We start from the raw sequence: 15,947 nt of genomic DNA on the forward strand, positions 1-15,947 counted from the left end.
ATAGTGGTTAGGCCTTTATATAACTTAAGAAATGATCTCCCTGATAATTCTAGTACCCCACTGACACCATAAATAGCTACTACAATATTATTGACTATGTTCCCTATGTTGTACTTTAGATATACCAGTGACTATTTTGTAACTGATGATTTGTAGTCCTTTTATTAATTTTAAAATCATTTTTTAATTACAGTTGACATACAATATTATATTATCTTCAGGTATACACTCCAGTGAGTAGACATTATAAAACTTACTAAGTGATCATCCCAAGAAATCTCATACCCATCTGACATTATATGTAGTTATTAGATTATTATTGACTATATTCCCTATGCTGTACTTTATACATCCACGACTATACTGTAACTACTAATGTGTACTTCTAAACCTCTTCACGTTTTTCACCCATCTCCTCAGCTACCATCCCATCTAGCAACCTTCAGAATGTTCTCTGTATCTATGAATCTGTTTCTGCTCTGCTTGTTCATTTTCATGTTTAGATTCAATCTAAAAATAAATATGATAGTTATGTACTTATTACCATTTTATTGTCCCTATTCTTAACCTTTTTTTTTCTTCTTAAATAAGACTCTTTAACATTTCATGTAATATTTATTTGGTAGTGATGAACTCCTTTAGCTTTTTCTTGTCTGGGAAGCTCTTTTTCTGACCTTTAATTCTAAATGATAGCTTTGCTGGGTAGAATAACCTTGGTTGTAGGTTCTTGCTTTTCATCACTTTGAATATTTCTTGCCACTCCCTTCTGGACTGCAAAGTTTCTGTTGAAAAATCAGCTGAGTCTCATGGGAGCTCCCTTGTAGGTAACTCACTAATTTTCTCTTGCTACTTTTAACATTCTTTCATCTTTAACCTTTTGCATTGTAATTATGATGTTAAATATATCCTAAAGATAAAAACTTTAGTCATCTATAGCATAGTCATGTATCTGTGATTGGCTAAATGCATGCATGTAAAAGTATATTAAGCTTAATACATATGTTTATAAATTTAAAAAATATAAAAAAAAATATATTTGAGGATGTACTTGAAATTAAAAGGTCTGAGGAATTTGAAGTCTGTTTCTCTGTATTTGTAATGCCTCTTTAGTTGGCTGCTTTTGAATTAAACTGTATTATTTGTTTAATAAAATTGGCTTAACATAATGGATTTATTCACAAAAAGCTTATACATTTCTATTTAAAATTTTATATGATTAATATGTCAAACATAAAATTAAAATGTTTTTTGTTTCTATAAAATAACCAAATTAGGTTGTGTCCAGAGAAGAGATGTAACAAATATTCTGTTAACTCTCTAAGCTTTTTGAAAAACTTCTGAATCGTTTCAACAAAATGTGCCTAATTTGCTTAAAATAAATATCCTAAAATTATTGTTCTGTATTGTTATTGTTTAAAAATATTGTCTTAATTTGTAAAAGATGAAGGCAAGATGGGGAAAAGAGGGCCACTTTTTGTATTCTTGTATTAGGCCCCATAATTGATAGTGGTAAAACTGCCCAGAGATTAGAAATCTCCGAGATTTAAGTATATCACAAAAGGGAATGGTAGTTCCTTATGAACTTTAAACAGAAAGGTGGAATAATCACAACTGTGTTTGAGATAAAATGGTTGTTAAAACTCATTACCTTTCTATATTATAAATATAAAAAATAAAAACTATTTCCAACAGATTATTGAGGATTTGTTTATGAAGTTCTATTTAAGCTATGCACATCTTGAACCTTGAATTGGCAAACTTAGTATTTCTAACGGTTTTCAATCAGACAATTATGAGTTAAAGAGAAATGTGAAAAATGACTACATATATTTACTTTACCTTTATTGTTTCTTCACACTGAAACAAACACAGATAATCAGTGCTTTCAGATTTGTTCACATAGACTGCACTGTCAGTGCAATTTCCAGCGAGAAGGAAGGAAGCATCAATAGTCTCTTCACATTTTTCACCTTCAGATACTTTCAAACAAACAGATAAAAAATTACTTCTCACAAACTTGAAGTCACATTCAACTACTAAAGACAGTTGTCAAATTACTTGATAAGATAAATTTGACAACACCAATCACAAAATAAGGTTCTGTATCTATAGAGTACTAAATATGAAAGAGACCTAAAATACTGGTGTCCCAAAAATTGCATACACACTTTAAAAGCTGACAGCTCAAGTTTGAAAATGGAATTATGAAGGCAGTAAGTACTGCCTTCATAATTATTCAAAGCATGTGTATACATTTTGGGGGGACACTCTATAGAATAAGGCCCGACCCTCTCACTTTAAAAATAGCCTGAGAAACAGAGCAGCAGAGCAAGACACAGCATCCAAGCCAATCCATTTAAAAAAAAAAATCAAATGTCCAATAATTTTCTAATTAATCATCAAGAAATGACGTAGTAACTATAAACAATATATTTTACAAAAAAACACTTTTATATATTACAGTTGTATAGGAACCATTTCACAAGAAATTTGAAAAAAAATCCTTAAAATATTTATGATAGAAGAATAATCAGGACCTTATCCTAACTTTCTCACAGGAAGGAATGAAGGAAGGGAATATGTGTGTATGTGCAGGTATAGATACAGATATACACATGCATACATCTATAATTTAACTACTTACAGCTTAATGTTAGACATAATATCTGTGATACAATAAAAAAATGAGATTGTAAAAAAAGCAAAAGAATGTGACCTACATTCAAGAGGAAACACTTAAAACAGACATACAGATGGCCCAGACTTAGAGGAAGATTAATATAATTGGTAAACAGATAGGGAATTAGAGAATGAGAAATTTGGAAACTTAAAAAAAAAAGGAAATCTCAAAATTGTGGGCAGAAAGGAGCTAATTAGGCTGAACTGAGAACCTATTATCTTTCATTAATGGATAGAACATTAAGGTAATGGAAGAACACAGGAGACCTGATATATCTCCATGTAAATATAAATAAATCTGCTAGTAAAAAGACCATTCATATTTGGTTGGGAGATAATATTTATGCACAGACTCCTATAGCTAATACCCCTACTTTAGGATTGCTTATGGTTAACAAACCTAAAGTCTAGTCTGTGAAGCATGACTTCCTGAAAAACATCATCTAAGCTGTGCAACTTACACTGGAATTGTAAAAGCGGAGATGGTCTACAAGCTGAAATCTCCCTGTTGTGTCCGACCTCATTTAGAAATCTCATATACCACTCTGGAAAAAAATAAAAAGCTACGAAGCCATGCATAATCTTCCCAACCTTTGCAACCTTAGTGGTGTAATTTGAGCACTTCAAATCTTAAAATTATAGAAAATTATTACTATATTAGTAATAAAATAGTCAATGAGTGGGACTATTAGAGGTGAGACCCGAGGAAATAAAATATTCAGTAAATTTAATGTCAATAAAAATTATATATTTAATGTAATGAGAGAAAAATAACAAATATGGTGTGTTGGCCTCATTTAATCAATTGAAGAATGTTCCTTAATCTTTTGGGGAGGAGTTCAAGTAGTATTAGATTTAATTATCTGTTGAATATTTGGAAGAACTTGATAGAAAACCATATGTTTCCATTGTTTTTCTCTGTTGAAAGATTTTTAAAAACTACATTATTCGATTATTTGAGCATTTGCAGGGTTATTCACAATTTATATTTATTATTGAATCCTTTTGCCAAGTAGCACTTTTCTAGGAATTTATATATTTTATCTAATTTGTCCAATTCATAAGAAAATATTTTTTTCATAATGATGTATGTGATTAAACATTTGAATTTAACTGAGATATTATGGTCCTTTCCTCCTAAAGCCTCAAAAGAGGTATTAAAAAAATAAAACAAATGCATTAACCCACAGGGATAATGGGAGGGGAAATAACAGTGAACACTTAAATTTAATAATTTTTGAGAAGTTGAAAAGATGTGATGAATGTTAACTACAATTACTGTGGTGATCATTTTATAATATGTACAAAGCAGTGCTGTTACTTTATTGAAATTTTAATAAATATAAGTAATAATATGGAGATTAGAAATTTTTAATACATTAGGTCTTCTCTCCAACAACATGATTTATCTTTAGAATTTTTTTTTCTTTTTTAGATTTGGTGTGTTTGTAACTATATGGTGCCAATATTTAAAGTTTTCTCAATTTAGGACTTACATGTCTTTGTTCATTTAAGTCCTAAGCATTTAAATATTGATAGTGCTGATCACATGACATGGTTTTTCCATAATGCCATTTAATTAGTTCTTATCTGTATAAAAGCCATTTATTTCCTTTTATCATATTAACATAATTTTTACTATAAAAATATTTTGAAAACATTATTATGTGTAATATAAGTAAAAAAAAACACACTAAATAGCATTTCAAAACTTTTCTTCTGAACTCAATAGTTTTTTTAATCTTGAAGTTAGACTCTAAAATCCTAAGTGGATATAAAAATAATAGCAGATATTTAACAAAAAAAGACTTGTAAGTGAAGCAGTATGATAACAAAATTACTTTTAATAAAACTATTGTTTTGGGGATACAAGATTTGATTTTCTATTCTCACAATAATTATTATAATATTACAAAAGTAATATATAATGAATAAATTGTAATTAATATTGTGTACTACTTTCTAGCACAAGTAATACCATTTTATAAAGAAAAAAAGAGAATTAAGAATACTATTGATTTGCAATGTAATTCACCAATCACTATTCATTTAGAAAAGAAGTTCACTGACATATTAAATGTATGTTTACTTTAGTCAATTAAACTGTAATGATCACAAGCTTTAAACAAAAGAAAGGTGTAAAAAGATAACTTGTCTCTTTTTTGCTATGATTTCATCATTTCTTAACTATAATTCATATTCTTTTATTTCACTTCACAACTCATTATCCACCCTGTCAGTATCATCTTTTCTCAAGCCTAATAATACATGTAATGAACACAGATGATGACACTGAAAAGAAACAGTGCATGTCAGCTCTTTCCCAAGTTGTGCACTGTAGACCAATTGTCCTTGAAGGGGCTTCTCCTAATTAATTACCATCCCTTTCTGTAGAGCAATCGTATTGGCAAGAATCGATTGGGCGTGTAAGGCACTTAATGTGGTTGGTAGAAAATTCTCTTAATTAAAATAATTTTACTGCTGGTAAAATTAATGCACCCCATGCAAACTTACCAGCTTGATTTTAATGTTTCTCTTCAATATTGTTTTATGAAATAACAGGATATAAGATCTTAACAGCAACAATCAGAAAATAAGTGAGAATTACGTGCAATGTGTCATTCTATTTGTATACTTTTTTACTTTTTTCACTTATCCTAAAATTTGCTCTTTTTTTTTTTTTTTGAAAACTCTACCAAAAGTAGTTGCATTGTTTAATCTTAGTACTAACCATAAAAAATAATTTGTGTGGTTCTACCTGAATATTTGTTGACTACTGAGTTGTATCACACTGGCTTCTTTCCCTTGGACAGTCCAAGCCATTTAAAAATCTCAGATACAGAGGTCACATAATTCTTATTTTGTAATAATTAGCTATGTTTATTAAGGTCTGATCATAGATTCATTAAGTTATAATGACTAAATGTGCTTATATTACTTTGATAATTGTTCAAAGCTGATTTATCTGTGAGCAATTTTGATTTCATATAATCCCTATATCCTAGAAAATACATGTTGTACTACTGCCACTCATAAAATTAATAGGCTTAGAGATAATTTATCCTTGAGCAATTTTATTTCCTTTTTATTCCTAATTATTCCTGTTTTTCCTAAAAATATGTTTGCTAGTTTATTGTTGTTATATTATCTTTAGCCATTTTTAGTTCTCAAAGAATTTTAATGTTTTCTATTAAGTAAATGTATACATGTACTATTTCTACTTTGAGACAAAGGGAAATCAAGCATAAAAATGATGTTGGCACTAAAATCAATGAACTGATTTGGCTGGTAACAGATTATGTTTCTCAATCTGCACATTAAAAGCATTTGGGGAGCCTTTATAGATCTCCTGTGTCCACCTCACCACAATTCCAGTTTGATTGTTCTGTAGCGGAAGTCAAACAATACCTATCACTTAAAAGCTCCTCAAATGATTGTAAGATGTAGTCCTGAGACCAGATGTTTTAGGTAACTTCTCTAACCACAGTTGTGTGTTTTGCTTGTGTCCTTTTTGAAATGGTATTTATAACACAGTCTCTAAAGTTCTTTTTATCACTAACAATATAATCAACAAGCCATTTCTCTGCACTACCATGTTGGTCTTGAGTGTGATTTGCTTAATGTACCGATGACTATTTCTGTCATTAGGGGTTGTTAACTCTCCAGAATACCATTTTGTGAACATGATGAAATAAATTATCATGTTTTCTGTTTAAAAGACTAATTGTTAGTTTACTTCCACACTGTTTTAATGTAATAGTAGTCTTATAAGTAAGTGCAGCTGCTGCCAGTTGAGTACAGTAAGCCATTAGTTGCAGACACATCAAATTTGTTAATTTGCTGATTGTTGATAAACTATAATGCCAAAATATCACTGACAGAGGAAATATTCCTTGACAGGATTAATTGGAGTACCATACAGTTTTAAGAATGTGGATTAATTTGCATAAGCTAAGTCAAATAACATTAAAAGTGTAATCAAAGAACAGAAAATTTTGCTTATCATGATAGATTTTGAAATAGGGACTGCCAGTGTATAAAACAATTAAAAATATATTTAATAAAATGTGTTAGAATTATTTCATTTTAAGTGCTAACGCCAAAAAAACCCCTAGAATTCCTGTTGACACATCTATCACTTGCTCTCTGTATACAACTCATAAACAAGAACTTCCACTTATTTTAAGTTTCCATCACGTCACAATATGATTGCCATAAACTCTCTCCCATTTTTACCCTCTACAATCTATTTCTCCACTTTATCTTTTTTTCTCTCTAATGTGTCAAACTCTACAATGATTTCCCGTTCCTTTTAGAATAAAATTCTAAATATATAAACCAACATTTTAATTCTGGCATTGCCCTCTCCCCAACCCTTATTTTTACTCTAGCAAGGCCTTCAAAGGATTTATCTTTTCTAATTTTGTATACTTGTTTTATGCCTCTTTTGCCCCCAACTTGCTTTATTGGCTATATGATTGACATACAAAAAAGTTGTGGATGTTTAATAAGTACAACTTGATATGTTTGGAGATAAGTATACACCCATGAATGTATAATCACAATCAATATTAAAAAATTAGCCCTAGCCAGTTCACTCAGTGGTTAGAGCACTAGCCCTTGAACTGAAGGGTCTGGGTTCCATTCTGGTCAAGGGCACGTGCCTCAGTTGCAGGCTCGATCCCTAACCCTGTTCAGTGTGCATGAGGGAGGCAACCAATCGATTGTCTCTCTCACACTGATGTCTCTCTCTCTCTCTCTCTCTCCCCCCGCTTTCACTCTGAAAAGCAATGGAAAAAATATCCTCAGATCCTCGGTGAGGATTAAAAAAAATATTTATCCATCAACTCCGAGAAATGTTTCCCATCCCCTTTATTTTGTTTTTGTTTTTTTTAACTTTTGTGATAAGAACATTTAATATAATATATATCTTTTTAACAGATTTAAAAATATTACATAGTACAGTACTAATCATAGACCTTATGTTGTATAGATTTCCAAAACATATTTATCTTGCATAACTGAAAGTTTGTAGGTTTGAAACATAGTTTTGTTGGTTTAAGTATAATTCCCCCAATTCTCCATCTCCTCTACCCTGGCCTCATTGTCTAAGTCACTGCTCAAGGGTCATTTAATCCTGGAAATCTTATCTGACCTCCCAATTTACTCTCCCAATTGCTCATGTTTCCTTTTCTTTCCTTCCCCCGCCCCCCAAAAAAACTACACACAGTTCTTTTAGTTTTAAGCAGTCATGGGAGGATATTTCTTTCTGTAGGAGCATTTTATTTCAATTTACAATTATATATTTATCACTGTATTTGCCCAATAACAATAACTCCCTATGAGAGTAGGGAATAGCTCTAGTTTTCTTTACAATTATACAGGGTTGTGGCAAAGGTATGTTTATAGCTGTGAGTACACAAAACACTGAGTTTATGTACATAAATAATAATTATGTATTATTTATTAATTATTGTATTATTTTCCATATGAACAACTGTAAACCTACTTTTGCCTCACCCTGTGTATCTTGAGCCAAGCAGAATTCCTGAAGTGAAGTAGGTACTAAGTATAAGTCTGCTAAGGAACAAATTAGAATATAAGAATATTAAATTTACTTTTCTTTCCTTTGTGTTTTGAGATGTAAAATATTTTTTGTGATTAGAAAATGAATACTTACCTAGTAAACATTGAAGTGATTCAGGAAAATTAGAAATAAAATTTTTATTTTATTACCTGTAAATCTCAATTGCCACACAAATTTAAATTGAGGAGAATGAGGAATGACACCTTGGCAAATATCATGGCTGATGGATCCACAGCGGCAGGGGTAGAGAAGAATTAAGCGAACATTCTTCAGAAACCAACATAAATTTCTTGTGCCCCCTGGAGTGCACACATACTGGAAAAAGAAAGTAATGAAAAATGATACATACCTTACTGAAATGTTTCAATATATTTTAGCTTATAAAATACACAGCTAATTTCTAAAACTACCAATTAAAAAATGTTTATAGGACACACCTTTTAACCTATGTTTTGTATATTCTTCTATTCTTTTAAAGTCTCTTTCTGTACCATTTTCCATCATGTTCATATTCAAAATGCCTATGTAATATTTTTTTGGCTTTGATGCACTCCTCAATCTATAGCTGCAGTCTACAATCTTCTGTTTGCAGGGATATATATATATACACATATATATACAAATATATATATATATTAATTAAAAGTAACTGTGGTATAAATTAATAGACATACTACTTAAAACATTTATGATCCAATAGGATTAGCACAATGAAATGCCAAGGTACTATTTGAGTTTGTTGGGTGTTTTAATTTAAATCATTTAAAATAGTTTAATATGATCAGGGAATATTTTCTAATAAGATTATCTATCAATGGTAATCCAGAGTATTTTCAAAGATAGAATTTATTGTGGTAAAATTAATTACATTTAAGCAGTATCAAGTCACACTCAAGCATCATTAATTTTTAATACATGGTATTTTACTGAGGTCTTAGGATGAAATAAACCTGTAAGATGAATTTAAGCCCTGGAGACAAACTAGGGCTACATATTCTGTTTAGAGCATACCTTAAAATTATTTCTTCTTCTATGAGTTTCTAACCAGCAAATTATCCACAAATTTGGGAGTGGGAAGCATAGCTGACTCATGCATGGGGCACAAGGAATCACTAATATCTGACATTTCCTTTAATGCAGTTACTACACTAATTAAACATTGTTCTTATTGTTTTAAGTCATAATAACCTTCTATCTGGATTCACAGTACAATTTCTTAATGGACAGACAAAGTAAGACTCTTAAAGTATAAATCTCTATATTAATTAATAAATGACTATATAGCTAACTGTAATCAAAACTAAAGATTAGAAATAATCAAGAAAATCACCATTTAATTATACTGAATGGCCACCAAGAGAGTACAATTCTATAAGACATTTCCAAGTCTTGAGATCATCAAAGGTTTTAACCCATAATTTTGTACCAAGACTTAGAATTTTGATTCTTCAAATGGCATTATACTAACCTGTCAGTGAGCATGTGTCTTACTGGACTTATGTTGATCATTGACATAAAAATAAGAAGGAGTAATATATTTGAATTTATGACTGCACAAAATAAACTTAACAAAGTAGCATATTATGACAGAAACCTGGAGAGTCATCTCTTTACTTCAAACCAAACCTAACAAAAAAAATCCTGAAAAGCCTTAGCTTAAAAGCCATCTCTTAGGTTTTTGTTTTGTTTTGTTTGTGGGTGTGTGTTTTCAACTAAAAAAATCAAAGGCAGCTGCACCAAAGCAATCCTCATTTCTGTCTGTTTTACTCAAGAATGAGGAATCCGTTGAAAATAAGACTTCATATCTCCTGTAATGATTTTGGGTGAGATGGACCAGTCAGGAATAGGTGCTGCCTAATGATGACAGGTACCAGGCAAAATGACAGGAATAACATGGGTCCCTGTCCCAGTGGTACTATGGTGCTCATGCTCCTAATTTGAATATTACTTGGAGACAAAGTAGGGCTCTGTCTTTTTCTGAATAATAATAAAAAGTCCCTCACAATAGGTTTCAAGGAAAGTCAGAACAATTTATCTGTTATTAGCCCCCTCTATCCTGAATGAGGACACTGAAGGTATGACTTTAAACAGTTTGGATTTGCGGGTGGGTGGCTGGGATGTGAAATTAGAGCTCTTATTACCATTCATAAATTACTGCAACACCAATAAATTGCTGTTGAGTTAACAACCTGTGTGCTAGGAGCAATTTATTTTATTAGACAATTTATAGAGGTTATATAATGCAAGTCTATTTCTGAATCTGACCTCTCATTCATGACTTGTGTGTTCATGTGAAATTCATACACATACATTCCACAGCAAAAATAAGAAATGTAATGTACAATATAACCTTTAAAGCAGGTTAATAGAACATGAGTTAAGTAAAATAATGACAAGGAAGAGTAGAGACTTCTGAACAAGTAAACTAAAACTTCATCTCTAAATAGCTCTAAGCTTTCTAGCAGCCAAAGAAAAAGGGAAATCATGAAAATATAGCATAACTCTTCTTATTGATTAGTTTTATTTTGGTGGACTCATTCTAGTTTATTGAGAGAATCATATTTCCAGTCAATATTCCTAAGAGATAAATGTCATTTGGTGAAGGATGTTAAACCACTGATAATCATGCAATGATATTTTTGTAGAAAATGATTTATTAAATTGACCATGAATTCATAAAATTTTCTCTGAATAGTGTTATTTTATTCAAGAAAAATGATTTTCAATAAATCAAACCTTCCAAACATGGATTTCAAAAATGCTGCTAATGAAGGAAATGTAGTTATTCTGAATTCAGGTGGAAATGGTATTAATATACTATTCACTATCTATTAAAACACTATTTATTTAGCTCTCATAAACCTAAACAGACAATTTAGTAGAATCAATTAATTATATGGCAGAACTGGATTTTTGTGTGGAACTCAGTTATTCTAAAATGCCCTCTATGAAAATCAAGAATCACATGATCTCACCTATATGTGGAATCTAATGAACAAATTAAGCTGATGAACAAAATAGATCCAGAGACATGGAAGTATGAAGCAGGCTGATGAATCTCAGAGAGAAGGGGGTGGGTAGGTGGGAAGAGATTAACCAAGAACTTACATGCATATATGCATAACCCACGGATACAGACAAGGCCTGCAGTGAAGGCCTGGGGTGAGGCAGGGTCTGGGTGGAGGGGGTTAATAGGGGGGAAAAGGGAGCATCTGTAATACCTTCAACAATAAAAATAAATTAAAGAAAAAATAAAAATAAATGGCCTCTATTTTAGAGTAAAGAAAATTTCCAGTAGAATAAACGGTCTTCTCTACCAATAAAATACCCAAAATTACAAAATGACCTCAGGTGACAATGGTAAGATTAATTTTTCTCTATCAATTTTATTTGGACTCATAGGGATTTTTAAAAGTTTATATATCTTTTAATCTCCCCAAATTAATACTTAAATTAATGCTTTAAATGAATGCTTTAATATTACTTCCCATTGGATTCCATGGATTAAATAACAAATATTTGTTCAAAAATCTGTGGACGACTGGAAATATATTTCAATGTTCATTATGTTTCAAACTTTACTCATGAAATAGAGAAATGGCTTTCTTTATGTAAGTCGGGTTGACTTGTTTTGGTAGAGTGGATTTAGGGTGACTACTCAACTGTTTGCCTGAGACTTCACACTTTTAGCATTGAAATTCCTGTCTCCTAGAAAACTGGTATGCTTGGTTGCCTAAGCAGCTTATATATTCAAAGTATTATTTCTGAAACGAAGGAGGATAAGAAACAGTTGCAGTTAGGATGTGATGGGAGAGAAAAAATGATCTGTTTTTCTAGGCATCTGTGTGTACGTGTATGTTTTGAGGGGGTTAATTACCACGCATGAGCTATCTAGCACACTTTGCAAAAGTTTCTGCCATCTAGATGTGAGGCTAAACTCAGTACTGAGGGTTGTTTCAACTTTGAAATATTAACCAAATTTATTACATTGGCTCATATCTTATATTTCATATCATAGCTCATATTTCTGTAAGAAAATTAATACTACATTTCTTGCAACAAACAGTAGTTGTTTATAAGTTGCTGAGAAAAATATACATTGACAATAGCAGTTTTAATTGATCTTGTACTTCACTTCCCAGTTCATTTATAAGAATTGAAAACAATTCAGAATTTGCACTATTTCTTTTGGAAGTGAGTAAGGTGCCAGTGGTGGGGATCTAGAGAGATGCATTTGGAAGTGAACATCTATCTAACTGTTGACAGTGAACTAATTAACTGGCATATATTAGAAAACTAAACTTGAACTGACTGTGAACTTCAATAAGCTTTTAAGAGCATAATTTTGGTAAGCAAGCAGTGAAAATGAGACAATGATGAGCTAATTTCACAATGACAGTAAAAACAAGCAAGAGAATCTAGAAAATTGTCCATAAAAAGAAAAGCAATTTATTTCTTATATCACACGTCAGTATATGTTACATCAGAAAGGAGCAAATTTTGCAGTACCAAAATTCTGTGACTTTTATTTGATTGCACAAAATACATATTCATAACAAATTTATTACCCTAACTGATTTTACATATCAGATGCTGAATATATTTGATAACACTTTCTTTAAGGCTTTTCTTTTTTATAAAGGGAAATCTATTTTGATTGATGGTATAAAGAAGATTTAAAAACAACTCTAGATGTTGATTTCTTATTTTAACAGCCTCATTTCTTAGGCAAGAAATGAAATATTTTAGATATTCTGCTTCTCATGCTGTATTAAGCATGTTAAACTGTCTCTCAAAGAAACTATCTCTAAAATCATGGCTTATATCTATCATTCAAGTTCTATTCTCTAATGATTTTATTTTTATTCATTTTAAGCATTTACCAGTTTTTCAAAACTATATAAGAATATGTAGAAATGTTTTTCCTTTATATGATGAAGATATTAAAAATAGGAATAAAAGATACTTTATCCCACCCCTCTCTCCCCAAACCCCCACCTCTCTCTCCCTGTTTATGTGTTTGTGAGAGATACCATTTTACTATGTATATATAAACTTTGTCATTGCTCAAATGAGTTCAAAAGCATTATCTTATTTAATTCATTTCATTTGAATTTCAACAGCCTTGATAGAATTAGTTATACTATACTCTTTTTATCTGTTCAGATAAAAGGGTAACAATTATGAATTACTGTTTTTTTCTTTTTTTAAGTACAAATACCTCAGTCTTTACAGGGCTAGGGCACAAACCTATGTACTTAGGATTCAAATCTCATTATCTTTTACTTTATTTTTGTTTCTTCTTTATTCTTAAATAGAAGTAGTACTAGTGCAAGTGTGTTAACTGACTGACAAAAATAATATTTTCACTAAAAATGTGGGTGGAGGTGAAATAGGGTATGGGGCGATAAATGGTGATGGAAAAAAATAAGATAAAATAAACCAAAAAATTTAGAAAACCAAATTCAACAATACATTAAGGATGATACGACATGATCAAGTAAGAATCATCCTTGAGATATAAAGACTGTTCAATGTATATGTCAATACATGTGATACACCGCATTAATAAAATAAAAGATAAAAATCATATGATCATCTCAGTGGACTCATAAAAAACATTCAACATCCATTACTTTAACGTAATAAGAGCCATATATGACAAGAGCATAGTTAACATCATACTCAATGGCTGAGAGGTTTTTCTGTAAGATCAGGAAGAAAACAAGACTCTCACCACTCTTATTCAACACACTAGTGGGAGTCCTAGCCTGTGCAATTAGGCAAGAAAAAAAAAAAAGAGACATTCATTTGGAAAGGAAAAAATAAAATTGTCTCTCTTTGAAGGTGACAAATCTTTTAGGACTTAAATATTTTAGGGTTTAAATCTTTTAGGATTAAAAAAATCCTAAAGTCTCCACCAAAAAACTGTTACAAATAGTAATTGAATTCAGTAAAGTTGCAGGATACAAAATCAACATGCAGAACTCAATTTTGCTTCTATACACTAACAGTGAATTACCTTAAGAAAAAAAGAAAATCTTGTTTACAAGAGCATAAAAAAAGTACTTAGGAACTAATTTAACCAAGGAGATGAAAGATCTGTACATTGAAAACTGTAAGACATTGATAAAATAAATTGAAGAAGAAAAAAAATAATTGAAAAGATATCCTATGTTCATGGATTGGAATAATTAATATTATTAAAATGTCCATATTACCAAAAGCCATCTGTAGATTCAATGCAATCCATATCAAGATTCCAATGATGTTTATTACATAAATAGAAAAAAATATTTCTAAAATGTGGGTGTAACAACAAAAGACCCCAAATTGCCAATGTAACCCTGAAAAAGAATAAGAAAGCTGGAGGTATAATAGCTACTGATTTCAAACTAAAGTACAAAGCTGTAGTAATCAAAACACTATTGCACTGGTATAAAAACAGATATACTAATGGAACAGAATTAAAATCCCAGAAATAAACCCACCTATATACGTGGAAATAATTTTTGACAAAGGAGCCAAAAACATACAATGGAGAAGGAAAAAAAAAAAGCCTCTTTAATAAATGGTGCTGGAAAAATTGTTAAACCACATGCTAAAGAATCGAAGCAGACTGCTTTTTGTCACCATACACAAAAACTAATTCAAAATGGATGAAAGACCTAACTATAATTTAATTGATGTTGTTTGTCATGGCATAGTCACACACATTTAATAAGGTTGCCATCCCAGGAAGGGTAAATACTTAAGAGGCTAAGAGTGACTTAAATATCCTTTTTTATTTGCATAAGAAATTGAAAAATTAGTTTAAGAGTAAATCATTTATCTGTTTTAACACAAGTCAAGTTTTTGTAGCATTTTGTTATATTTCTTCAACCTATCTGTAGTTGGCATTTTGCCATTTAAGTTATTGTTAATATCTTTTTCATCTTTAAAAATATATATTGAACTAAATCTTTCCCCCGAAAATATCTTACAATTTTTCCAGTATCATTTTTGCATAATCTTTATCTCACTAACCTCAGTTTTTACATGTAGAAACTTTAATCTTAAATTTCTTTTCCCAAATAAACTATTGAATATTTTTTCTTAAATATCTTTTATGAGTTAATTTTTAAATAATTTCTTATATGCCACATGAATTCTGATTTTGTCTACATAAATCTCTATAACTGTTGGTTATATCTTTTAATAAATTACCATTGAAGTAAGATGACTTTCCTCACACTAAATGATTTTACTTATTTTGTTTCAAGCAGGTTTTAAAAGTACTTTTGCTAGATTATTTATAGTTCAATTTAAAAATATGTCTAGAGCATGGATTTGAAAATTTTCTTAGATGAGAAATATTAAAAAATGCTTATCTACAAATTATATTAGTCATTAAGTAGAAAACAATTATAGATATACTAAACTAATTGTACTAAAATACAAAATGAATTAAACTTTAAAATATGATAATCTGGCCTGAGTTGAAATAGCTCACTTTATTGCTGGATAAGAGTTTAAGACTAATTCTTCACCCTCATAAAAGAAAGCAAGTTGGACTATATAATATTAAAATTCACCATGACATCCTTCTCTGGGGTGATTCTAGGTAATTTTATAATCCCTTAAGGTCTTTCTTATATCTACCTTTTATATCAGGAGTTTTAATGAGAAAATTAAGATACAG

At 30.5% G+C, this 15,947-nt stretch overlaps 1 protein-coding gene across 1 annotated transcript in view; it reads right to left on the minus strand.

The window, feature by feature from the left end:
* The window catches only part of EYS (EGF-like photoreceptor maintenance factor), a 1,117,601-nt gene that overhangs the window by 1,003,553 nt on the left and 98,101 nt on the right, over nt 1-15,947 (minus strand). The window contains 2 exon segments of the mRNA XM_087817245.1: nt 1,840-1,979; nt 8,416-8,581. Of these exon segments, the coding sequence (XP_087673371.1) occupies nt 1,840-1,979; nt 8,416-8,581 (306 nt within the window).

Source organism: Miniopterus natalensis, chromosome 5 (genome assembly GCF_054644295.1).
Source record: "Miniopterus natalensis isolate mMinNat1 chromosome 5, mMinNat1.hap1, whole genome shotgun sequence".
Lineage (NCBI taxonomy): Eukaryota > Metazoa > Chordata > Mammalia > Chiroptera > Miniopteridae > Miniopterus > Miniopterus natalensis.